At 42.4% G+C, this 26,658-nt stretch overlaps 1 protein-coding gene across 2 annotated transcripts; it reads left to right on the plus strand.

The window, feature by feature from the left end:
• The first annotated feature begins 7,687 nt into the window (after positions 1-7,687).
• LOC141653802 (uncharacterized) lies at positions 7,688-11,392 on the plus strand. Of its 2 annotated transcripts, none has more exons than XM_074461655.1 (3): positions 7,688-7,782; positions 8,040-9,386; positions 9,749-11,392. In XM_074461655.1, the coding sequence occupies exons 2-3, from the start codon at positions 8,206-8,208 to the stop codon at positions 11,208-11,210; spliced, it is 2,643 nt and encodes an 880-aa protein (XP_074317756.1). In that variant the 5' UTR covers positions 7,688-7,782; positions 8,040-8,205; the 3' UTR covers positions 11,211-11,392. The 2 variants fall into 2 exon arrangements, with proteins under 2 accessions (XP_074317756.1, XP_074317757.1); XM_074461656.1 differs by having other exon boundaries at positions 8,087-9,386.
• Positions 11,393-26,658: the final 15,266 nt, after the last annotated feature.

Below are 26,658 nucleotides of genomic sequence, written 5' to 3' on the forward strand. Positions count from 1 at the left end.
AATGAACGTTGATTTTATGGCTAAACTAGAGGCAAGGGTGATTAATGGCATAATAAGATAATATTTATGGTAAGAAAGAGTGAGATGATATCGATATGAAATAATGGGATTTGAGTTTTGGAGCAATGAAAAGATAATCGGAGCACTAAAGAGTTAGATAGAAGTAATAAGGAGCTGAGCTATTAATGGTATTTTTGAGTATAACGAGAAAAGAAGGATAAAAGCAAGTTGAGAAAAAGTTCACCGGAGTTATGTGACATAAAGTAAGGAATCGTCGAGATGTATGATACTATCAAGGGTAAGTAAGTTAATAGTTATACAGAAGTTTCAGAACAACATGATTAATCATGAGTTTCGAGGAATTAAGGGAGTATGAAGTTGGTGGAGTATTTGCACAATACGAGATTTTTGGTGGAGAGTTAGATGATGATACAATTAAGGATAGTATTGGGAAGAATGTTGAGGTAATTTTGTTAATGGATTGGATGTTCGTTATTTGGGATGTTAACCAAAGATAGGAAACAAATCGTGATGTTTAGAGATGAGTGTAAGAGGTTTGATGCCCGGACAGCGGTAATGTTATGGTTTGTGACTAGTGGTTAAGGGTAATGGTATATTAGAAAGGTAACAAAAGAGGTTGATTTTGCAGAGACCAGATTGATAAGTACAGTTATGAAAGAGTATAAGATGTGGTTATATGAGGCGGTTGTTAGTAGTTGAGTATTAATGGTGTGGCTACATTTGGCAGAGGGTGATGGATATGCGAAAGGGAGAATATGTTATGAGGTGTATACGAGTTAAGCTCGGGCGACAGGTTTAACCTATGTTGAGTGGTAACTTACGTGATCAGGATTGACTAGTTGGTTGTGATTACAGGTTTATGATATGTGTAAATGTTTGTGTGAGGTTCTGACTTCACAAGAAGTGGTATGGTGTGATAATTATAAAGTTGTTTTATGAATGTTCTGTAATATATATGTTGGACACGGTAATTTAATTGAATAATATCCAAAAAGGTAATAACTTGATTAATTTGACATGGCTAGTTATAATTTTATTTGTATTAATAACACATGTGTATTCCGTGAAATGGTAGAGATGATGTTCATGAGATGCTTATCTGTTTATCCATATAATATGTTGCGTGGTGATTTAATAAAGTGGATTTGAGTAAGTTTTTCTTGTCTGAGAAGTTATGCTCAGTCAGTGTTTATGGGAATCGTATGCAGTTGTGATGTCTATCGGTGTGGTTGTGGTGCCTCGGGTGGTGATCCGGGCACGGTACATAATGTTGTGATGCGGGTATTTTCGCACTACGGTGGGTTTGTTGGTGGCGGTGTTGTGATGCCGTCACCGGTTGTGGTGGAGTAGGCGGGATGGTTATGATTCGAGTTTCGAAAGTGCACACCGATTATTCATAGTTTGTTGTTTTGTTTGATGTTGCTCCGCAAGTTTCGGCCGCAGAGATAGACGGTTGTCTTGTTTATTGATGTTTTCTTTACCAGGTTAAGTTGGGAATGAGGGTATAATATGATATGAAATAGAGTCGTATATGTTTTCGTTGTTGTCATGGTATAGTGATGTTCTATTGATGGGACACGGTTGTGAGAGGTTGTTACAGTAATTTTGATCTTGTTCTAGATAAGGCTTTAGTAGACATAGTAACGACAAGTGGTCCGTAGAACATGTGTGGTAATGATCTGAAAGCTGCAGGTGGTTCATAATCTTTTGTTGGGACAGTGAGTGTAGGGTGTTGAGGGAATTAGTGCCATATTAGGTTATGTATGAGTCTTGCGGTAATGAAGGAAAGAACTGGAGGATCTAGTGAGAGTGTACGTAACGAGTGTGGATCGTGAGTTATGCGCTTGGGAGATAGGTGCTTTATATAGAGAGGTATGTCATGTTGCGGTAATGTGGAAAAGTTGAAGTTTTGGGTTAAGATAAAGATTTTGAGGTATAGGTTAGGTGGTGTGACGAATGAGTTGAGGTATGAGGAATGTTTAAGTAAGAGAGCCTTGGATATATGCATGGCGAGTGTTTAGATTATAAGTGGTTATCTTTGACATGCGGTGGTGATGGGGATAATGACACGATATAGCTAGGATTTAGTATTAGTGAGTTACGAGGACGTAACATTTGTCTTAAGAGGAGTAGGATGCGATAAAAGAGAGTTTCATGGTGGTGCATGTTGTAATATAATTGGAAGTAGAGTGTTAGCGTAGCGTAAAGGAGGGATTTGTTTTGTGGATGATACTTCTAAAAGGCCATGGCCGTGCTTGTAGTAGTGTGATGCTTCAGAGTGTGAGAATATTTTATATAGTGTTGACAGTTGGAGGATGATGTTATGAGTCTGAGTAAACTTCGAGGACGAAGTTCCTTTTAAGGGTGGTAGAATGTAACATTCCGTTTGATGTTATGAGTATTTTGGTAGTGTATGGAGTTAGTGTTGAGAGAGATATAATGGAGTGGATACGATATCGTGAGCCATGTTGTGGAGGTAGGAATAGTTAGTGGAGTTGGTGTTACGAGTTCATGTTTGGGTTGGAGTTTTGTTTTGAGTTCTTAGTCACGTTGTTGTGTCTTGATCGAGTTAGTATGTTTGTTTTCATGTATGGGTTGAACTTCGGGGATGAAGTTCTTTTTAAGGAGGGAAGACTGTAATACTCCGTATTTATGAGTCTTGGGGTACTCTATCGAGTAGGCCTTACTCTGTCGAGTAAGGGAGTTTTGCGAAATAAAATAGTTTCGACTGTTGGGTACTCGATCGAGTAACTAGGGTACTCGATCGAGTAAGGGGCACTCGATCGAGTACCTTAGCTACTCGATCGAGTAAGGTTTACGGGGAAATTTGTTTTGTCGGGTTTTGTTAATAATGCGATTCAAGTATAAAACACTTCCGTCATTGTTTCCAAATCACTTTTCCAAAACCTAAATTTCTGTTTAAGAGAGAAAGTAAACAAGTTCATCTTCTTAATCGCATTCTTAGCAATTCCCGGAGTTCAGACGGTCAGTTCTTGTCGTTGTTTATACCGTTGAGTTCCTTGCGTCGAGGGTAAGATCTATGTACCCTTTTTATTGTCTTTCCTTTGATTTGGTTAAACCCTAATTTTGGGATTGGGGGTTTTTATGATTTGTTAAGGTTAGATTGTGATTATGTGATTATGTGATAGGAGAAGGATTTGTAAAGGAGAGGTTTTGAGACACCTGCTAGATCGTCTGATGATTGTGTTGCTTTCCAGGTAGGATTTCCTACTCAGTATTAGTCCCATAATGGGATGATTGTTGATGTGTTAAGATTGATTGTTTGTTATAGTAATTGTATTGTGACATTTTGTGATTGTGATTGTACATTGTTGATAGATTGGACGATTGTTGATATTGTGATTGTGATTGGTTGCCTATGGTTCTCGAGATGCGTTCTCGGCTGAGTGGAGTCACTTGCGGGAGTGGCTTCACGCCCTAGTTTCGCCCTTCGTGGAACCCGCCACGGAAGGGGATGTGCACATTAATGGACAGGGTTATCGCTCGGTATGATGAGCGGGGCTTAGGTGGGAACGGCTGCGGTCCCCCCTGGTGGCGGGTCCAAAGTGGACGGTCAAGTATTGAGATGATGGGAATTGGTTGGTGGTGTGTGTGTGTGTGTGACAGTTCAGCTGTCTATTTATCTTATTATTGTTATCTATATTGATTGTGTGATTAGTACTGACCCCGTTTAAATGTTTTAAAAACTGTGGTGATCCATTCGGGGGTGGTGAGCAGTTGCTTGGCAGGTATATCTTGGATACGCGTGGGATCTAGTTGGGGATGGAGTCATCACATATCAGAGTCTTTAGTCTTCCGCTGTGTTTGTTAGGACAGTTCCTTTCAGTTGGTTTATAGTTTGAGAACGGTTGTATTTTGCTTACAGTTGGTTTTGTAATGTAATCACTTAAACTTATTTAATAAAGTATGTTTCTTCATTGTCTTATGATTATCATGCCTCGGGTAACCGAGATGGTGGCATCCTTATACCTGAGTGGTCCTGGTAAGGCACTTGGAGTATGGGGGTGTTACACTGCAAGACAAAATTTTCGCTTAAAATGACCTCTCCATGATCAGTGGCTTCCACCTTCCTTCCATCTGGCAACCCGATTATTGATTTCTCCATTTTGCGAATATTTGTCAAACATTCTCTCCTTCCAGTCATATGGTGCGAACAACCACTATCAATAAGCCATTCTACATCAATAATATTACTCATGCCTGAAAGTTTATCGGTACCTTCTGGGCTCGAAGCCAACATAATCCTTATGCGCTCTATCTCCTCGGCACTAAAAGGTTGTGGCTTCGAATTTGTCTCCTTCGCAGTGGATGAGGTGCCAACAGCATTGGCCTGGAAAGTCCCGGTCTGGTTGCGTCCACCAGACCTGCCTCCTCCTCGACCAAAATAACCTCTACCGCCGCTTGCTCCTCTCCGTCCCCTGCCTCTTCCTCGTGCCTTAACAACCTCATAGCCGTGTTTGTCATAACACGTCTCCTCAGTGTGATAAAACTTCCCGCAATGACTGCATTGTGGCACACCTTCTTGGCTTCTTCAACCTCGGCACTCTGTTTTCCTATGGCAGCTCTGCCACGCCCTGCTCCATGCGCCTTTACAGCCATGGCAGTTTCAACTCTTTCCTCCTTTTCCTTCATCATGTTAACATGCCTTTCGTCCCTTAAAACAAGGGAATATGCCCTTGTAAGGGAAGTGATGAGGTCCTCCATCAAAAGATTCGAACGAAGATTACCGTATAATTTCGAGTCCAATCCCATTAAGAACTGATGGACCTTTTCTTCCTCTCGTTCCTTCGTTAGTGCAGCCGCTGCCCCACATGTGCATTGAGAGACACGCGAATAGTTGGCGAGTTCGTCCCAGATTACCTTGAGACAAGTGTAGTATTCTACCACAGACTCCCTTCCTTGTTTGCATTCACTTAACTCTCCTTTCAGTTGATGAACGCGTGGTGCATTTTCAGCTGTATATCGATCACGCAGTTCGTCCCAAATTTCTTTCACGCTTCCAGAAAACGTGATGCTAGCATGTAACTTCTCGTCAATTGAACTTCTTAACCATCCTCTCAACATGGCATTGCATTGTCTCCATGCCACTAACTCGATATTGTCCTCTCCTTCATCTCCTGGTGGCTTTCCGACCTTCCCTTCGATGAACCCTAACTTGTTCTTAGCATCTAAGCCATTTCTCACGGCATTCGCCCACAGATCATAATTATCACCATTAAATTTGGTTGTTGTGAGCGACATGTTAGGACTATCCGAGGGATGGAGATAGAGTGGCGACGACATGGGTATGACTCGCTTTTCATGTTCTCCGGTTCTCTTCCCTGAATCCTCTCCTTTCGTCATCTTGTTTTGATTGATTTTTTTTATATATATATATATTAAAAGTGTTTGCTCTTCAAATCTAGAAACGATGGATCGTTGCTCTGATAACCATGTTAAGATTGAAATAAGAGGAGGCTACAAAGTCATCTATTACTTCAGTAGTTATCGTACATATATACTACTTGTCTACTTCTACACCTATTAATAAGGAAACTAACTCCTAAATATAATATATACAATCATACGGTTCCTAATATGTAGCTAACCAAATAACAACCTTTGACTAACATATGCAAAATATATTTACAATATCTTTTCAATATTATTTGTGAGGAGTATTTTAATTAAAGGTAAACAAATGATTGAAACGGAGGGAGTATTTAATATAAAAGTGACGATGAATAATGTGAGAACTTTGAGTGATAAGCAATAGAATTCATTATTAAATAATCAAGTATGTTAATACCCTGGAAGCTAAAACTCGCCACAAAGACACCATCACTCGCTATAGCATAATTTGAAACAAATAGAATAGAGTATAATGAACAATGCATGGAATAGTACATATAAAAAGCAAGTTATACTATGCAAAATATAAGGGTACATCTTGTTTTTCCCTGCCAAAAAATATAATATATGGATACAAATGCTAAGCCTGCTAAACGAAATAATGACATAATGGAAAGACATGAATGAAAGGTTAAAACAATACTCAAAAAACATTGCTCAAAATGAGGAGGTAGATGGTATAATTTATCAATTAATCTGCCTGTAAAATATTTAGCCTTTTAAAACCTGTCTAGAGATGAAAATATAACTTTAGAAAGCCAAATTCGCAAGGATATAGTGAGATGAGATAGAAGACAAAAACCTCAGCTAAAATAAATAACTTCCAAGAATTTTGCACCAAACCTCGACTTCATTGTGATAATAAATCCAACAAAATATTCTAAAATTGTGCCAAAAACATACCGTAGTTTTAATTTGCTTCAAAGGAGTTTTATTACCATTGGGCAGACAATTATTTCCTCATAAATGCCATTGCGATTCAATATTACATACTTCGTATCAATTACCAAGCACCAAATAAACATGCAAAACAACTGAAATACCAAAATAAATGAAAACCAATGCAATAGACCGGTCAACGCGAGAGGCGTATGTGATCAAGATGAAACACTTGCACGGAAATTAAATCTACCACATAAATAGTCCTGAAAAGTCAAATAAACCGTGGTACGAAAAAAAAGAAACGATGACATTATTCGATACAAACTCCGTCGATGTTCAATCGAAACGATGCGAAATCAAAGTAGGATGCTCGTGTTACAAATAATCGTTGTATTAGCTATATACCGAGTAATATATATACAGATTTGTACAATGCCAATCACTTGATTTACTCCATTTAATAAGCAAATAATCAACAGGCAAAAACAACTCAATGGTTACGGAAACGGAAAAATCAATAAATTAGATATTTAATACATTGTGTAGGGGTTTTATATTATTAAATATAGTAAGCTGGAAAGCCGTTTTATATAACATTGGGACGGAAGAGTATTAATTTGGGAATTGGAAGAGGTGGAGTGAATTTAACAGATGACGGTGGTTTTTTTTTTTTTGACTTTTAAGAAGAGTGTACTCATACCAAATATACACATAGGAATGTAGGATTCAATGGTTTTCTCGAATGACACGTGGATCCTAAATTCCTACGCGGCTTTTTCTTAATCCTACATGGCTTTGTCTACGTGGCGTTAATAACTCATTTTAGAGTTGTTTTTTAATTATATTTTATAGATATGATAGTATATGTCCTTCCTTTGGCGTTAACTCTCTCATTATTGTGATAGTATTTAGGTGATATTTTCACTTTCCCACGGTTTTTCCCAAATTAGTTTACCGTGTCAACAATTTGCCGTGTCATTTACATTATTTGCAATTTCTTTTGTTATTTGTACATTCGTTAATTTATTAGGACTTCCAACAATTTAACCCACTAAAACTAAATCCGATATTAGTTTTTTTTTTTTTTTTTTTTTTTTTTTTTTTTTTTTTTTAAACCAAAACACCTCCCTCCCTCTTGTTTTAAACACACATCTGAGAAGGAATATGAGAAATGGTGGGAGTTAAATGTAATGATAAACAGTAGGTGGTTGGTTGAATCAGATGTTTAATGCCAAGGTTGTTGAGCAAATACCAATAAAATAATAAATGCTGCAACGTCCCTCAGAAAAAAATCATGTAAAACAGCAATAAAGCTAAAGAAAGACACTCTCTTGGACTGCAGTCCCCAGTATTGGGTCGTATTCTGATTCTTTAATTCATTCCCTCACTTCCAAACTACATACTTCATATTTATGTGTGGTTAGCACGTGGGTGTTTATCAGCTTGTGGCCACCATTGTTGTATTTTGTAAGCTTTCCAACCAAATTCCCACTTCACTTCAATTTAATTTGTAATCTTACTTGTATAATTACAACTACATTTTATACCCTTTTAAATTGATTAATTAAATTTGTGAGCCAATGTTTTTGCAATTCATAAATGTAGCTTCCCAATCCCATATAATAAATGCTGTAATATTTCTGGTGAGATTGATTAAATATTATGAATATTTGGACCACTTCAATTTCTGGCTAATTGAATAGTATTAATGTCTGCATTTGCAGTGTTGTTGTTGCATGGTTGTCATATTTGTCTTGCTCATTTTCTTCAGATTCCATTCTTCAAACATTTTGAGGTTTTATTCCTAAACTATATTATTACAAATTTGATCTGGGTTTTGAGTATAATGCTGATCAGAGGAACAAGGGTTTCTCAAACTGCATTAAGAGCATGACTGCATTCCAGAAACAGAAGAAGCTTCATCTGCTTCTTCTGTTGCTTATTGTTTTGTTTTCGGAGTTTATTATGCCAGTGTTTCCGGCAACCGGATCAGAAAAACAGATATTGTTGCTATTCAAGGGTAATATATCAGATGACCCACTTAATGTTTTGAGTTCTTGGTCTTCTGGTAATGATCCTTGCCTCAATTATTCTGGTATAACCTGTGACTCTAATCGAAATGTTGCTAAAATTGTGCTATGGAATACCCGTCTTTCTGGGGTTTTATCACCTGCATTATCAGGGTTAATGTCTTTGAGGTCCCTCACTTTGTTTGGGAATAGGTTTACTGGTAATGTACCTGAAGATTATGGGAACATCAAATCTTTGTGGAAGTTGAATTTGAGCTCAAATGCACTTTCTGGGTCAATCCCTGATTTTATAGGGCAATTGGAAAATTTGAGGTTCTTGGATCTGTCTAAAAATGAGTTTTCAGGTGAAATTTCACCCACTTTGTTTGCAAGTTGTGGCAAAATGAAGTTCATATCTCTTGCTGGTAACAATCTGACAGGTTCAATTCCTGATTCTTTGGTCAATTGCTCGAGTCTTGTGGGTTTTGATGTTTCCAACAACGCACTTGGTGGAGACATTCCCCCTAGGATTTGTGAGCTCCCAAATTTAGCTTTCTTGTCCTTGAGGAGAAATGTGATGGCTGGGACTGTCGAGCGGAACCTATCAGATTGCAACAGTTTAGAGTTCTTGGATCTTAGTAGCAATTTGTTTGTTGGGAACGCACCATTTGATCGATTTGGACTGGTAAACATGACTTATTTCAATGTTTCTCATAATGGGTTTGAAGGGCAGATCCCAGAGATCTCAACATGTAGCCAGAGAATGAAGTTTTTTGATGCATCAATGAATAATTTGGATGGGGTGATTCCTTCGGGGATTACTAGCTGTACAAATCTCAGGGTTTTGGACTTGGAGAATAACAGGCTTACTGGGAGTATCCCTATCACTATCGGGAATTTGAAGAGCCTTTCAATCATCAAGCTGGGGAATAACTCGATTGGTGGGACAATCCCGGCAGAAATTGGCGACATTGAGCTATTACAGGCTCTCAATCTACACAATCTTAAACTTCAGGGTCAAATACCCAGCGAAGTTACCAGATGCCAATTTCTTCTTGTGCTGTGAGTCCATTTCTTATGTCAAACACTTCAAAGAGACGGTCTTACACATGAGTATAACTCATTACCAGATAAATTATGAGGGGTACTCAAGTGTCTGGGTTGATCTCACATGTAAGACCGTCACATAAATGAATCCTGCTTAGTTATTGCTTTCATATACTATTGTGCTTCTGAGACCAACTCATTTACCATATAATTTAATGAGGAGCACACACGTATTTGGACTGGTCTCACATGTTAGACCGTCTCATACAAGAGTCAATGCCAATGACGTTCATATACGGAATGTTATAGAGTAGTTTTTAGCTTTATGATTGCTTTAAATTGATTTTTAAATGTATTTGTCCTGTTTGTTTCTGCAGGGATGTTTCTGGCAATGCATTAGAAGGCGAAATACCCCAGTCATTATATAACAGTACATACCTTTCATTTCTCGACCTTCATAGAAATCATTTTAGTGGTAGTATTCCATCAAGTATTGGGAGCCTCTTAGGTCTTCAGTATCTTGATCTATCAGAAAATGCACTCTCTGGGTCAATACCTATTTCAGTTGGGAATTTAGGAAAGCTAACTCATTTTAATGTTTCATACAATTCACTCTCCGGGGAAATACCTCAAAGTTCCAACATCACAAACTTTGGGATTACAGCATTTTTTCACAACTCGGGGCTATGTGGCCATCCTTTGGGTAAATGTTCCGGTATGATGTCAAAGAAAAAAGCGCTTACAGTATCTGCCGTTGTTGCTATTATTGCCGCTGCTCTTATCCTTATAGGGGTTTGCATTATCATCATATTAAACAAAAGGACGCGCAGGAAGAGGGAAAAGGCTGAGATAATGGTCACAGAAAGCACGCCTCTTGCTTCAAGTGATTCAAATGTCATAATCGGAAAGTTGGTTTTGTTTAGCAAAAGTTTGCCTTCCAAATATGAAGACTGGGAGACGGGTACTAAAGCTTTGCTCGACAAAGAGCGTCTTGTGGGTGGCGGGTCCCTTGGTACTGTATATAGAACGAGTTTCGAAGGTGGGATTTCAATTGCAGTGAAAAAGCTCGAGACTTTAGGTAGGATCAAAAGTCAAGATGAATTTGAACAGGAAATTGGAAGATTAGGAAATCTTCAACACCCAAATTTGGTTTCTTTTCAGGGTTATTATTGGTCTTCAACAATGCAGCTAATTCTCTCTGAATTCATCCAAAATGGTAATCTCTATGAAAAGTTACATGGGTTAAACTTTGCAAGTACAAGCACTAACAGTGGAATTACTCAATTATCTTGGGAAAAAAGGTTTCTAATAGCCATTTCAACGGCTAGAGCCCTCGCATATCTTCACCATGATTGCAAACCTGCCATTCTTCATCTCAACATTAAATCCACAAACATACTGCTAGATGAAAATTTTGAGCCTAAGTTATCAGATTATGGGTTGGTAAAACTCCTTCCCATGTTTGACAATTATGGTATGACAAAACATCACAATGCAGTTGGGTACATTGCACCCGAGTTAGCTGAAAGTTCAAGAACAAGTGACAAATGTGATGTTTATAGTTTTGGGGTCGTGTTGCTGGAGTTGGTTACAGGTAGAAAGCCAGTAGAAAGCCCGTCATCAAGCGAGATAGTGGTTTTGTGCGACTATGTAAGGAAAAAGCTCGAGAGGGGTTCGGCTTCTGATTGTTTTGATAGAAGGTTGAGAACATTTTCAGAGAATGAGTTGATTCAAGTCATGAAATTGGGTCTTTTTTGCACATCTCAGGTTGCTTCTAAGAGACCGAGCATGGCCGAAGTTGTTCAGTTCCTAGAGTCAATCAGGAATCATTCAGCTTGAAGTTTGCATAAGTACTCAGGATATTTATTGATGAATTGAGCTAGGGTATTTTAGGGAAATAAGCAGAAATTATTTTGTGTTTTCCTCATTTTTTTAAAAATCCAATTGATTGTTCACACCCTACTTAGTATAATAAATTCATTGATTCATTGTATATCCAACTCAGTCTTATTTCTTGCTCGTCAGTCGTCACTGATAGCTTAATAGCTACATGAGTTACAAATTGAACGGTAAGCGAGATTAGACCTTGCAACATAAACGTGAATTCAAAATATCAATTGAAATCTCTCTAAAAAAAACCTAGCCTCCATCAATTAAATCTGGGGCTTCCATCGATCATTGATTGATGGTAAGCCCCTCAAATAGTTTCATTTATCAATTATTAGTATGAAATATTATGAATTAATCAATAAAAGTCTCCTTTTTGGTGAGATCTGTTTTTCCGTCTCTATTTTCAGAGTTTTAGTCCTTATCTTTCTAGGGTTTAGTATTATTATTGGAATTATAGATAAGAGCGGTTTGTTGATGATCCATCATACGACTCTACAATGGATATGCGTTATTCGTCAGCGATCTATGGTGCCAGTAGCAGGTAAATTTTCTTCATCAATGAATCAAACGAATGATCCCCTTAAAAGCTACATGAAGAGAGCGATACAAGGACGAGCCGAATTGTCATATCATGTTTTAAGATCCGTAGTTTTACCAGAGAAATTTGTCCTTTGGTTTCTATTAGAATTGTTTTCGATTATACCTATCTTTTGTAAGTGTCGTTTGACGTTTTATTAATGAATTGATCTTTTCTTCAAAAAAAAATATCAATTGAAATATATGAATCAACATCCGGTCGTCGGAGATGGGGCCATCTCGGTGGCCTGTCTCCGATAACTACTCTTTTCAACTCAGATCTACAATCGTTTATACCCCATCTTTGTTTTAGTTACGAGGTTTTCCTACTTCCTTATTGGTACTAGCAATCGATTGCCTGATTGTGCTTGATGTGAGGTTGTCTTCGCTTTGTGCCCTTTATCCTCGACGGTTTCCTTGGTCGTTGTTTTACATGCATGCATCGTATCCCCTTCCCCTCGTCCTTTTCCCTAACTTCCCCTGGGTTGAGTGGTCTGACCTTATCTTTATGATGGGGTCGATGATGTTGCCATTTTCTTATGGGTAAGTTTTATTGTCTTGAGTTTGGGTTCGATTGGCGTTTCCCCTCCCCCTCGCCCCTTCCCCCGCCAATCGGATTGCTGACTCGTGGTTTCTTGTTGTCTACTGGTGTTTGTGTCTGATTGGCGTTTCCCCTCCCCATCACCCCTTCCCCGCCAATTGGATTGATGTCTCATGTTTTGTTAAAGTGTTTATGTTGGTATCATCGTCCACTTTGGTTGCATGCATGTGTTCTCTTGTGACTTTGGTTCGTCGTGGATTGTTGTTTCGGGGTGTCTCTTCGTTTTGGTGTCTGTGTAGTCTTGTCTCCTTGTTGCGGTCTGGCTCTTTTGTTAGTTCTTGAAGTGTTTTTCGGGTCCGTCCATGTGGTGTCTCTGGGTGATTGCTTTCTGTTTTGTGAGTTTCCGAGTAGGTTTGTGTCGGGCTTTCGGTGGGGTTGGTGTTTTTGGAGGTGGTGATTTCTATTTAACTATGTCGGCTAAATCTTTTTTACCTTGTTTGTATTTGTTCTAATAATCTCCTCTTATATGAGACTTTGTTGTGGCTCTTGGGATGGTTGTCATCTCTTTAGGGATGTGTTAAATCGAATAACTGGTTTTGATGGGGTGACGATGTCGTTCTCTTGAGTTCGTGGTGGTTTCACCTAAGATTGGTTTCGAGTGGTGCTTTTGGCTCGGAATTTGGTTGTTGGTAGATTGCTCGATGAGCTGACTTCGTTCCTTCTTATGTGCATGCTGGATTTCTCGATCCGTTGGTCCTATGAGCAAAGGGCCTGATTGTAGATACCTCATTTCTGGACCTCCCGCCAAACACCCAGTGATGATTGGGCCGCATGTTTAAACATATGGAGCGATCTATGACATTTCGTAAGTTTGTCGACAAGTGGTAGCTCAAACAATCGTGTCAACCCCTTGGTCGTCATCTACATGCCAATACGGTCGTTCCGGCAGTAATTAGAGTACATTTGGAGTCACGATCAAAAACCGTCTTCATTTTCTAAAACCGTCTTAGTCCGAGTCGGAATATTCCAGAAGTTATTCCTAAAATATTATTTTTAGTATTTACTTCCCGAAATATCTTGCCTTGCGGAGTAAGGAAGTCCGTATCTTCTCTATTTCCTATTTAAAACCGCGAAAATCTTTCTTGCTGAGGAGAAAAGGCCTCAAGGGAGAACGCAGCACGCAGCAGGTGTTGCGCCTCTTGGAAAGGTCGCAGAGCCTGTTGCGCCTCTTCCTGGGCTGGTTTCGTCAGTTTCCAGAATATTTCTGGATTCTTTCAAAATCTTATCTTTTCCGAAACTTACCCCTCGTGATTAGTATAAATAGAGGCCCTTCGCCTCACATATTCTTCATGCGAGTGTCCGTCCATCTCTTCTCCCTTTGCATTCTAAGACCGTTGCTATTGCTTTGACGCCTACGTGCTTGATCAGTCGACCACGTAAGCCCAAATCCTTTTGGGTACCAGTCTCGTTGCATGACCGACCAATTTGACCAATTCTACTTCAATTAATAATCTAATCAATTTAATTCCTTTTTAAGGGCACCTTTTGTTTGCATTAAATCGAGTCGAGCAACCACTAAACGACAACTTAGTTAATCTCGCTTCGTTAAACATGTAAGTCTGAGGGTATAAATCTCATCTTAATCTTGTTTTATTTCTGTATTATATCGTTTGTATGAGTTTATTTTATAAGCACGCTCAAAACCGTTTTCAAAATCATTTTTTTAAACCCTTTTTTGACGAAATAGCAGCGGATAGCCGTCGAGAAGAAACGTACTATCTGATGCGCCTCCTGGAACAGTCGCAGCATCTGCTGCGCCTCTTCCAGAGGCTGCTTGTCAGCTGTTCTTCTTATTCTTCCTCGAGTACCTGTTTGTTTCCTCTTCTTTTTTCTTTTTTCGTCTTTCTTAAATTTCTTCACCCTTTTCACCATTAAAGTTTCTTAATTTGATTTTATAAAATCCTTCCGACTTAAGATTCCTAATAATTCATGTTTGCGGGTTTTTTTTGTCACTAATCAAACACGAGTTCAAAAGTTTCGATTTCGTTCATATTGAATCTCTAAAATTCGGTTTTTGTACAATTTCAAGTTTTTGTTTTGTTCATATTTTTAACCTTTTAATCCCTTCTAGTTTTCCTTTTGTTTTCAAATCATCTTTTGTTTATGTTTTGTAAACCCGACTTCGTAAATCGCCACAAAACGGCGTATAAACTTTCATGTAATCTGAGTAATTGATCTTTCATAAGTTTCTATACAACAAACAAGACTAAACCACGTATCTCGAGTTGTATATAGAAATTATTGACTAAAAACTAACTAGCGAACAATAACAACCCACGGGTCTGACTTTCACAGTCTGAACCCAGCTCAAGAACAGACACGTGAACTGCTGCGCCTCTTCCAGAGGACGCAGCAGATGTTGCGCTTGTTCTGAGTTGGTTTCTGCCTCTGATCTCTTTCTCGCTTTCACATAGGTTTATATTAGGCTTTATAAATCGACTAATATCCTTATCTATCACCAAACTTCGACATATTTTTATATTTTCAATCATTTAAGTTCTTTTATTTATTTCTATTCTTTTCTTTTTCTAAAATCCTTTTGAGCGTGTTTAAAACCTAAATTCAATTTTCCTTTGTAATTTAATTATTCATTGTTTTACTTGTATGGTTTATTTGCTTGGCAATTCACATGTAAATGAATCTAATTCTTAACTTCGACCCAATTGGATGCTAAATTGTATGTTCAACCGACTTATTCTAATTTTCACATGCTAGGATTAATCAATTGGATGTTGCATTGCATGCATATAATCAACAACATATCGAGTATAAATGACTTCCCTGATCATTAGTAGAGGCCGCTATCGAGGCGGGCGGGATTTAAAATAAAGAGCTTCCTAATAAGTACCCTCACCCCTTACTCAAGATCTCTTTGGACATCCTTGTTCATTGGTATCGTGAGAGTCATTCTAGACCTAGAATGCTAAGGGTACACGAGTATCTTTAGTGCCTATGTCACACTTCATGTCGACATAAGCCAAACAGTTTCCAGTTTTCCACAAAACTTGGTGGCGACTTCACAAATGTAGGCTTGTTCAAACCTTTTACCGATTTCAATGCTTTTCAAATCGGTAGCGGCCAATGACGTGCTTGGGTTCACCAAGATTCCGTGGGATAAGTGTCGCCGCCTCGAATTTTCCAACGCGCGGATGCGCGCGGCGCGGGTGGTCAGGTCCACACCGATATCTAAGGTGTAAGAGATTTATCTCCGCCGAAGGCAGACTTCGTCGTCTTGCTCGTCACTTTGTCTTTGTACGCTCTTTTCGCAAGAGTGTTAGTACACTTTGTTATTGTCTTTCTGCGACTCGTATGTATCAATGGGATTTGGAGGTCTTTTGTGCTGATGAAGCTCGATCTATAGCTCATGGCCATTCTTATGTCCGTCCCCATCAGGCCGTTGTTGTTCTAGTCTGTTCTATTATTGTAGTTTTAATTCTAAGTAATGTTCATGTATTTTCTATGTGTGGCTTGGTAGTAATAGATTTGGTTGTTAGGTGTCTGGTGCTACTTAGTCGAATAGCTTACTCTGTAATCGTTGGGATTGTGTAAGTTATTCTTCTCTTATTATCAAAACAAAAGGGTGGAGGACCCAAAATGAATAAACTGAATTGCACCCAAAACTTTAGTTAACTGGAATCGAACCTAAACTGAAACAATTCAGTATACTCGGAATCGACCCAAATCCGAATAAAACTGAACTTAATCTAACCTCAATTGATTTAACCGAACCAATAATCTAATTTTTTTTTTAAAAAAAAAATTTTGAGTAAAACCCAAAAGGGTTACTACATTTCTAATAAATCGTTCGCAGCAATACAAGCAATGTACTGAGGAAGACAATCACCCCAATAACGTCGACCTATAACTCTAGGAGTAGCGTGAGCAATCTCGTGAGCTGCTTGATTGTAATTTGTACGAACAAAAGCAAAAGAAACATAATCAAACGAATTACAGAGTAAATAAATGTCATCTTAAATGAGACATAAGTCGTTCCTCCCCGTCTTCCGCTTTTGGAGATCTTCTACAACAACGAGACAATCGCTTTCGACAACCATCCTCCCCATTCCTTCCCGCCAAGCTTCAAGGAGGCCACGTAGGATCGCTTCTGCTTCAGCTATCGTCAGATCGAGTTCTTCATTAGGTTGAACTGATTCTCCTCATTCCACCTCTCCTCGTTCATTTCTACAAACGATTCCCCACCCCGGCCAGCGCCCTCCGCTAACCTCGCATCCACGTTAATTTTCCTTATCTCGCCACTCGGTCTAAACCAGCCTCGCACCCCCGTACTCCCCACATCGCTGATACCCCCTTCTTCGCCGACACCCATAAAACCGACCCCCTCCTCCACCCCTTGCATGTCCCATACACCATCCCCAATGCGCTTCACAACATCAGCCATATCCTCCCACGTCAAAAACCGCTTTATTTCTCCCTTCCAAAATAGCCCAGCATCCAGTCATGAATTCCATACACTCCCTCACTCCCATCTCCCTCATAACATCCTCTACCCACTCTCTTACCCGCACATACCCATATTTTGATCCGACATCCAACCTTGTTCCACAACCATCTCCCCCTCCCGAACTCCAATTGCCCCACCTCATCCACACCTTCGCCAATCAACAGCTTATGAGCCGTCCTGGCACAATAATTACCATTTTTTTTAGTCCCAACACCACTCATCCAACGGTCGGCGACTCACTCAAACGAAAATTTAGAATACAATATTTTCAAAAGGCAAGAAAAGTGAACTAACCTTGTGAACGTCCCATGCTGCCATATCAGGTTGCATTAGCTCAGCTACACGCATCTCCATGCCCGCGTCCCTTCTCGGTGATATGACCCTCTTTGATTGGGTATGTGGAATCCAGGGGTCCAGCCACACTCGTCTATCCATGTCGTCACCTATCCTCCTCCTTGCCCCCAACCACATCACATCCCTAGCCTCCCGTATTCCCTCCAAGTAAAGATCGGATATGATCCTAGCTATGCATCCACAAATGTCGAGTTCGGAAATATCGACCTTGCATAACCCTTACCATCAGGCTACTATCATCAATGACCAGCCCGTCAGGCTTGCTTCCCCAACAACGCCAAGTTAAACTTACTAAAGTACTTGAAGCCCATACCACTACAACACTTAGGATGACACATTTTAGCCCATGGTACCCACATAATCTTCCTTTTTCCATTATCCGATCCCCACCAAAATCGCGAGACAAGCGAACGCAACTCATCACAAAAATTAGCAGGTAGCCGAAAGACGATCATCGAATAGGTACGAATTGCTTGGCCTATAGCCTTTATCAAAATTTCCTTCTCCGCTTTACTGAGCAACAAACCCCGCCACCCTTGTAACCCCTTGCTAATCTTGTCCTAAACAATCTTAGTAATTACCTTAAGTCTATAATTGAGCAAAATGTGTACATGAAAGAGCAATTACGTTTTTTTTATTTCCGTTTAAGTTTATCCAATCTCTAAGAATACATGTAGATGGACCTGTCAAATTTCTGACCCGTATCGAAAACCCGACCCGTTGGGTCAAGACCCGAAAATTTCAACCCAACCTGAAATAACTTTTTTATTTTAGGGTCGAGATTGGGTCAAGGTAAATCAAAACTTATTAAAATATTAATATTTATATATTACTCGTATATTTAAAATAATAGTTAAAAAATTGTTATTGTTAGTACTTAAATTACCAACACAAGTAAAAAATTAATTTTAAATAACTTTTATAACATTTAATAATAAAATATTTATTAAAAGAACTTTGTTTTTATAGTTATGTCAATAATTAATATAAACATCAAATATGATTAAAATAATAATTTTATATATGTTTTACTTTTTTAAAAAAATATTTTTTATTAAAAAATCGTAAAAAAATGTTAGAAACTATTTTTGACCCGTATTCTAACCCAAACTCGACCCGTAATCCATATGACCCGACCCGTATTCAACCCAACCCATATACCTATTCTTTTTGACATTTGAACATATTATTTCCTTTTATGTTTTGGAAAAAGTTCATATGAACTACAATAAATGGATTATACATCTGATGTACTACCACCAATTTTGTAGTTTTTGAGCATTACAATAAAGTTTTCGAGTTTTGTTTTAAAGTTTTTGAGTTTTATTATAAAGTTTTTGAGTTCATTCAATTAAACATTAAGCTCGAAAAATTACAATATAACTCAAAAACATTACATATAAGCTCAGTTGAATTGTTGAATTTGACTTTTGACGGCAAAAAATTAAAATGTGAGTTATAAACTTTAAAAAGCTCAGAAAAAATACAAATATGCTCAATAACAAACTAGTGTAGTTCCCGTGCTATAGCACGGTACTTTTTAGATTTCTTTTATAAAGAGACATTGTCAATTAAATTTTTTGCATAAATGAAGTGTACTTTTAATTTAATGTTATAATTTATTAAATATAATATTAATAAGAGTAGAAAAAAAAAAGTTTACTACCATAAGAAGACATTTTAAGTTAAGTTATTTTATTACTATTAAAAATAACACAATAATTTTATACCGTTGCATACAACTAATTTATGACATTAATAGTGTTCCGGGTGTAAATCCAGAGCAGATGTTTGATACCACTCGTAGCTAGTAGAATGATGTCCTTGCTATAATCCTTCCTGCGGTCTCCTGAAACGATGAACAAACTGAGGGCTCGGCGTTGGCCGAGCGTACTCACTCCGACGCTCAAGTCAGTAAACTTAGAGAGGTAAGTTGTTGTTACTTGGCTAAGAACGTATTGTAGAGAGATAAGGAAGATATTACCAGATGAATAGTGTTTATTAGGTCAATTTGTGGATCCTTTCCTCAATGAAGGTTGAGGAGTATTTATAGGCATTCACCTTTTGTCACGTAGTGGCCAAGTGGCTTAGTGACTCATTAGGTGGAAAGACCGTTATACCCTCGGCCGATGGACCTGTGGTAGGCTCGCCGAGGGTCTTGGATATGAGTACGCGGAGATGTGCCTCGGCTGGCTAGTTGTCTTGCCGAGACCCAGGTCACAGGCCGATGGGCTCCATCGGCTAGAGTGTCTAAGTCGTTGACTTTGCTGTGGATATCTTTGACCTTGCTCAATATGTTGACTTTGGTCAGCGGTGCAGAATATGCCCCATCAATTTGCCCCCAGCGTAGTCTATGCCGTGGCATGGGCTCCGATGTATGTTGAGAGTATATTCTGCGCAAGTATTTTGCAAAAATTTTCTGCGTCGGCTTCTTCTGATGCATCGGCTTGATCATTCGTAGGCCTACCATATCCCCCCTCCACATGGATGCGTAAAGGGTATCCGATGTGGGAAAGAATGATGATGCCGGCCGAGACCAGGCCGAGAGTCCGGTTATTTCGATTGCCCCGGCCGTGCTTCATGGCTTGGTCGATCATGTGGCCGGCGGAGAGCGGGTGCCTAGGAATTTCTTTGTGGGAGATGAACAGCGAAGAGATGTGAATGAGCGTGTTGAATACGCTTGGTAACTGTAGCATTGATTGACATTCAACTGTTGCAACGATTGACATTCCGTGGTTGCATGTCCGACACGTGTCTGTTTGCTGATTGGTTGACGCTTCATGGGCTGTGCCCTGATTGGTCCTTCTTCATGGGCTTTTTCCTATAAATAGGGCAGTTATTCCGTGATTTTGGCCATTACTTTCATTTCCTCAAATTTTTCGAAAATTTTCTCCCAAAATCTTCATCTCTCTAAACTTTCAAGGACTTTCTTTCTGCAAATCTTCGGTCTTCGATCCGGCGAGCGTGTTTCTTCAAGGTAATCAAACAAATTCTTTTATCTTGCTAGTAGTTTGTTGTGGAAATGTCTTCTGCTGATGCTGGACCTAGCAAACCTGCGTCGGGGGGCCCTAGGTCTCCTTCTCCTGAAGTTGATCCTCAAATTCTTGAGGAATGGGAGGACTCTGATTCCTATGGCGATTTTGGTGATGATTTCGGTGATGAAGTGGAAAGGCCTTGTCGTAATGAAGTTAGGCAGTACGTTATGGATCACGGCAAGGCCTGTAAGGTCCTTCTTGACCGTGCTTGGACCCATAAGCTCGCCAGTTGTTCAGGCGATAAATTTTTCGAGGGCCATTTTTTCTTCGGTAGGGGATACGAAATTGTTATCCCTGAGGAGGGTCAGGCCGTCTGTTGCCCTCCACCGGGCCATACCGGCGTATATATGCAGCAACTGGAGTTTGGGCTCCGGTTTCAGTTGAATGAGTACGTTGTGGCCATTATTAGAGCCATGAACGTTCTGTCGCACACCGCACCCGGCTATGAGGACCATAATCGGCTTTGTACGCTCTGTCTTTTCAAGGGACAGGCCCCAACGGTGAATTTATTCCGCCGGCTTCACCATCTCAAACCATATTCGCGCGTCGGATGGTATAGTGTGGAGATGGAGCGGGTTATGTTTCTGTCAACAAGCTTCCTTCTTGCAAGGATCGGCAAGGCCGGTGGGTGTACGTCAAGGTCCGGATGACTATCCGCGCCACGTTTTTTCCAAAGACCGAGTTAACTTGCGGTGTGAAACTCAGGCGGAGCACGATAGATGGGTTTTCCGGAAGAAACTCAAAATGGATGTCAGCCGCGTCTATCTCCAAGAGGATGAGAAGCTGGCAATGAGGCTCTTTGAGGTGGACAAGAGTGGGGTACCGAAAAAATGGATTCCCCCGACGCAGATCATCCTTCAGGATGAGCCGCTCTGCCACGTTGGCCTCATACCGGCCCTAGCACAGGGTGAGTGGGGTCGGTGTGAGGCCCATCGCCGCTGTTAATGCTCTTGCTACTCGGATTTCGGTTTATTTTTTTTCTACTTAACTCTTGCTTTGTTTCTTTCGCAGACCACTTTGGAAGGTACTTGTCTGAGGATCTTCTTCGTAGAATGGGGCTGCACAAAGATGGGACCGTTGCTAACTTGCATCCGAAGGCTCCAGCCCACGACCGTAGGAAGTCTGCGAGTGACCTTATGGAACAACGGCGGAAGGGCTTGAGCGTGGAGGAGGCTCAGGCGAGGGTCGTTAGCGGTGTAGTGCGTCGGACGCGAAAAACACCGTTGACCCCGGCTCAATCTCCTATCCCTCCCCCAAAAAATGTGGAGATTGTTGATATTCCTTCTGAGGGGGACTCTGATGCGGAGGGATCTCCTCTCATCCGCAAGAGGAAAAAGACGGCCTCTACTGCTGGCGAGGAGGTGCCTCCTCCGGTCAAGAAGGCCAGGCAAGGTAACTATCCATCCCGTGGCTCAAATCTAGCCAGGTCATTAGGTGGCCCTAATGACTTGTTTTCCGATCGCCGATACATGTCGATACTAATGCTTTTATTAAACTTTTGTAGATCAGCCGCAGCCGGCTTCTGCTCTCGTTGGGCAGCAAGTGGAGGGGACCTCTGCGCAGGTTGGTGATCAAGTTGTCACCGTCAACCCTTCATCCCAGAAGGCATCCTCCTCCCAGCCGCAGGTTGGGGGTCAAATTGCCACCACCGTCCCTTCATCCCAGAAGGCTTCTGTCTCCCAACTCATAGAGGAAGGCACGAAGCTAATTAGGGAGCTTGCAAGGTGGAACGTGGCTACCGCTGCCCGTCTCAGGGAGCAGGAGAAGGACGTGGCCCGAGCTGTTCATGAGCGTAATGCCGCTAAGCAGGTGGCCGTGTCGGCGAAGCTGGGTCTTCTCAATGAGCGGAAGCTTAGGGGAGATGCTGAGAAGGCGCTCTTGGCCGAGCGAAAAGTCAGGGAGGACGCTGAAAGGGAGGTCCTTGCTGAGAGAGCCAAGGCCGAGGCTGCGGCGGCCGAAGCTGCGAAGCTGCTAGAGAAGGCTCAGGGGCGTGCCGACCTCTATCTTCAGCAGAGGGACGAATCCAGGGACCTTTTTAAGGCCCAGGCGAGGCTGATTCGGGGCAAAGAGGCCGTCATCAAGCAGAAGGAGGAGGACATTGAGATGCTCCAAACCGTCATGCTCCCTAATCTGTGCGCCGAATTCCGGGATCTGGCCGAAGGAGCTGCCAGGGAAGTGATCGAGGAGCTTTTTCCTCTTGAAGATTCATTTCCGTGGGATAGATACAACGAGCTGCTTGATGATAAGCTTGCGGCTAAGGAGAAAGCCATGGCGGAGAAGGCCCAGGAGGCGGTGAGGGCGAAGATTGAGAAGGAGGCGGCCGCGGAGAAGGCTGCTCTTGCCGAGAAGGCTAAGGTGGCCCATGAGGAAGCTGACAGAATGAGGGCGGCTGATGAAGCCGAGGCCGAAGCTGAGGCTGCTAAGGAAGTTGCTGGGTTGCCCACTGAAGAGGATGCGGCTACCGCTGCTGATGGTGAGCAATGACAGGCATAGGGAGGTGGGCTGCCCGGTGTCTCAGATAGCTTCAGCTCCTCACTAACACCGTGGGCTGCTTGATGAGAACAAGTTTACAGCAGATCTGTTTCAGCTGTTTGGGGGCCAATTGTCAAGCTCTTTCATTGTCAAGCCCTTTCCGTCTGCCATCTTTTGGCGCTTCAAATGACTTAAGTTGTAGTTTTTGGTTTTCTTTCCTTGTATTTTGTACAACTTTGATAGGTTGTGTTTTGGTTTATCCCAACGGGGACGGCCTGTTATCTCCATTCTTTTTGCCTGTAAACTGTTATTATTAATAAGAGTTCGTTTCTTTTGCCATCGGTATGCCGAGGTCTTTTCCATAATTTTTTTTTTTTTTTTTTTTTTTTTTTTTTTTTTTTTTGCTTTGCCTCTGGGTTGGCCGAGGTCTTTTTTTCGTTTTTGTCTGAGATGTCCTCTTCCGTTATTAATTGAGCGTCTCTTTTTGCTTCCGACTAGGCTTGGCCGAGGCGGTTTAGAGTGTACATCTCAACTGTTTTTAACGTTCTTAAGGCATTTCATTTGTTTACCAACTGCGCACACCGCGACTGTCACGGTGTCTGCTTTCTGATGGAGACTGCCGCTCTTGTCGGTACGACAGTAAGAGTCGGCGTCCGGATAGTGTGTTACGCGGCGTCTACCACTTTAAGTGACTGCCGAAGCGTCTACTATTTGGGGTGACTGCCACAGCACTACATTTCTTCATGGGGACCACCGCTCTTGTCTATGACAGTGTGAGCTGGCGTCCGGATAGTGTGTTACGCGGCGTCTACCACTTTAAGTGACTGCCGAAGCGTCTACTATTTGGGGTGACTGCCACAGCACTACATTTCTTCATGGAGACCACCGCTCTTGTCCAATCGACAGTGTGAGCAGGCGTCGTCGTTTTCACAACGAACGCCGCTCTTATCCAATCGACAGTATGAGACGGCGTCGGCTTCATCTTTATAACGACTGCCGCTCTTGTCGAATCGACAGTATGAGACGGCGTCGGCCTCTTTCAACGACTGCCGCTCTTGTCGAATCGACAGTATGAGACGGCTTCGGCTTCTTTCAACGACTGCCGCTCTTGTCGAATCGACAGTATGAGACGGCGTCGGCTTCTTGATGGCGTCTAGCCTGAAAAAGAATGAACATTTTGAAAGACTTGGTCGTTTTTACATTTGATATTAACATGCGCCGGGGTGCCCATAGCTATTTTGGGCACCTCCGGCGCTACAAAAGGCTTATAAGTTTCCTAATGCCTCACTAGAGGCGCTCTTCCCCTATCAGCCGTCGGTTGCATCCATAAGGTCGCTCTTTGGTTGTGAGGATGAGCTTTTCCCCCTCTCCGACTGCTTTGCCACTTTGAGGGATTGCATGTTGCATCCTCTGGCAGATATCTGGATGTTGACCACCTCGTCCTTCTCGTCTTTGGAGACGAGCTTATGCGCTTCCCCCCGGTCCGAGACATACATCAGTGTCAGGGCCCGGATGGACATCACTGCGTCGGCATCGCTCAGAGTAACTCGGCCTATCAGGGCGTTGTAGGCGGATGAGCCTTCGATGACGACGAACTCGGCTAGGACATTCTTGGCCGCATCCCCCTCGCCGAACATCACCGGGAGTCTGATTGAACCCAGGGGTACCAGGCCTGCCCCGGAGAAGCTGTATAGTGGATGGGTGCAGGGGCTCAAGTCCTTGAGTCTAAGGCCGAGGCTGTTAAAGCACTCCCTAAACATAATGTTCGTGTAGGCGCCTGTGTCAATCAGACACCTCTTCACCAGGTGATTGGCCATGTCCAAGTTGACTACGAGTGGGTCGCTGTGAGGGGCGATGACTCCTTCGTAGTCCTTCCCTCCAATAGTCATATCGGGAATTTGGAGGCGGGGGTCATTGTGTTGGGCACAAAGTTGATGGCCGATCTGATTCGTTCAGTGCCGTTTGTGCCCATGAGCCGACCCACCGTTCTCGTTACCACCGATGACTACGTGGATAACTCCTATCCGTTGAAAAACGGATTTCTTATCCGGCCGCCGGGCGTCGGTCTTGGCCTTTGGCCACATACTTGTCGAGGCACCCCTTTCGGATTAGCTCTTCAATGGCGTTCTTGGTGCGGCGAGTTGTCGATGAGGTGGCGGCGCAACCGTGGTACTCGCATGATCTTGGTTCGCGTCTCCGTCTCCTTTTGGCTTGGGAGGCCGCTCCCACTTCCGCCCTCGCTTCGCTCGGGCGAAGACACAGGCGGCCGATGCGACGAGAGGGGTTTTGTCATGGTAATGCCTCGGTAAAACGACCCCGAACTCCCCGGCGCCGGTCTTGTCCCGCTTCGGCGGATCTATCGACCGTGACCCGTTATTGTCACGGCGTTTCTCATCGACCGCGACTTTGTTAGTGTCGCGGCGTCTCTCATCCGGCCGTCGTCCCGGCTTTTCTTCTCTGAGGTCTCGGCCTCGCTGGGGCCTACCCAGGTCTTGTGGTAATCTTCCACCTTGATGGCCTGGTCGGCCATCTTTCGTGCGGCGTCCATGCCCAGGCCCCCGTGCTTGATGAGCTCGTCTTTTAAGCTTCCCTTTGGGAGGCCCTTCATCAGTGCGAACGCCGCTAGTTCGGGGTTGATCTCCCGAATCTGCTGTACCCTGTCCTCGAACCTCTTCACATAGGCTCGTAGAGACTCACCCTCCTCCTGCTTGATAGTTAGGAGGTCCGATGTCTCCACGGCCCTTCTTTTGTTACAAGAGTACTGGGCCAAGAAGGCGTCCTTTAGGTCGGCGAAACAATATACCGAGCCGTCGGGAAGCCCCTTGTACCAACTCTGAGCCATCCCATGCAGAGTCGTTGGGAAGACCCGGCACCAGACTTCATCGGGCTGTTCCCATACCGACATGTGAGACTCAAAGGCCTCGACGTGGTCGGTTGGGTCACTATCTCCTTTGTATGTGAGCGCCGGCAGCTTCAGTTTGGGTGGCACGGCGGTCTCTAGAACATAATCACTGAGAGGCTGCTTGACCACGTGTCGGATGACACGCGGCGACCGACTCCTCACATTCCTTGTCCGGCTTCTCTCCTCGTAGCGAGAAGGACTTCTTCTCCGGCTTGGGCTTCTTCTCCGACTCTCCTGAGTCGGGCTTCGCTGGTTCTGGCGGGGTGTGCCCCGTCGGTTTTGTGGCGGCGACGTCCTCTCCCGAGTGCGAGAGGGACTTACGTTTACCACGACCACCTTGGGCTCCTCCGGCGTCTTGGTAGGGTCCGCTTCTCCCAGTGCTTCGTTCAAGTTCCTTGGGGTCACGCCCTGGGCCCTGGTTTCCTGGATGGCCTCTGTCGCTCGTGTCGGCGCGCCTGCGTGAACTGGTGCACTCCCAATTAGGTCCAGGAGTGTCTTTAGCTTTGCTATGTCAACCACCTGTCCCATGATGGTGACCTGGTTGACGGGCGGCGGCGTGTCCGGTGTTATCGGCATTCCGAATTCCGGTTGGACTACTCCGCCGGTGGAGGGTTGTACTACTCCAGAATGGTGAAATGTATCATCTTGGTGGAAAGTGGTTTCGTCAGTTGCGATTATCTCTTGCTGTTTTGACATCTTCTTAGCTTTTGGGGTGGGTTTTTCTTGTGTTTTTGTTTTTGTTGTTTGGGAGTGAATGTGACTAGCTTTTAGTGTGACTATTCCCCACAGACGGCGCCAATTGTTCCGGGTGTAAATCCAGAGCAGATGTTTGATACCACTCGTAGCTAGTAGAATGATGTCCTTGCTATAATCCTTCCTGCGGTCTCCTGAAACGATGAACAAACTGAGGGCTCGGCGTTGGCCGAGCGTACTCACTCCGACGCTCAAGTCAGTAAACTTAGAGAGGTAAGTTGTTGTTACTTGGCTAAGAACGT

The sequence above is a fragment of the Silene latifolia genome, chromosome 4 (assembly GCF_048544455.1).
Source record: "Silene latifolia isolate original U9 population chromosome 4, ASM4854445v1, whole genome shotgun sequence".
Lineage (NCBI taxonomy): Eukaryota > Viridiplantae > Streptophyta > Magnoliopsida > Caryophyllales > Caryophyllaceae > Silene > Silene latifolia.

Bases quoted from the DNA above. Each gene is read 5' to 3' on its own strand.
- LOC141653802 (XM_074461655.1), top strand. From the start codon at position 8,206: ATGACTGCATTCCAGAAACAGAAGAAGCTTCATCTGCTTCTTCTGTTG. The intron at 9,387-9,748 runs GTGAGTCCATTT...TTGTTTCTGCAG, and splicing joins TGCCAATTTCTTCTTGTGCT to GGATGTTTCTGGCAATGCAT.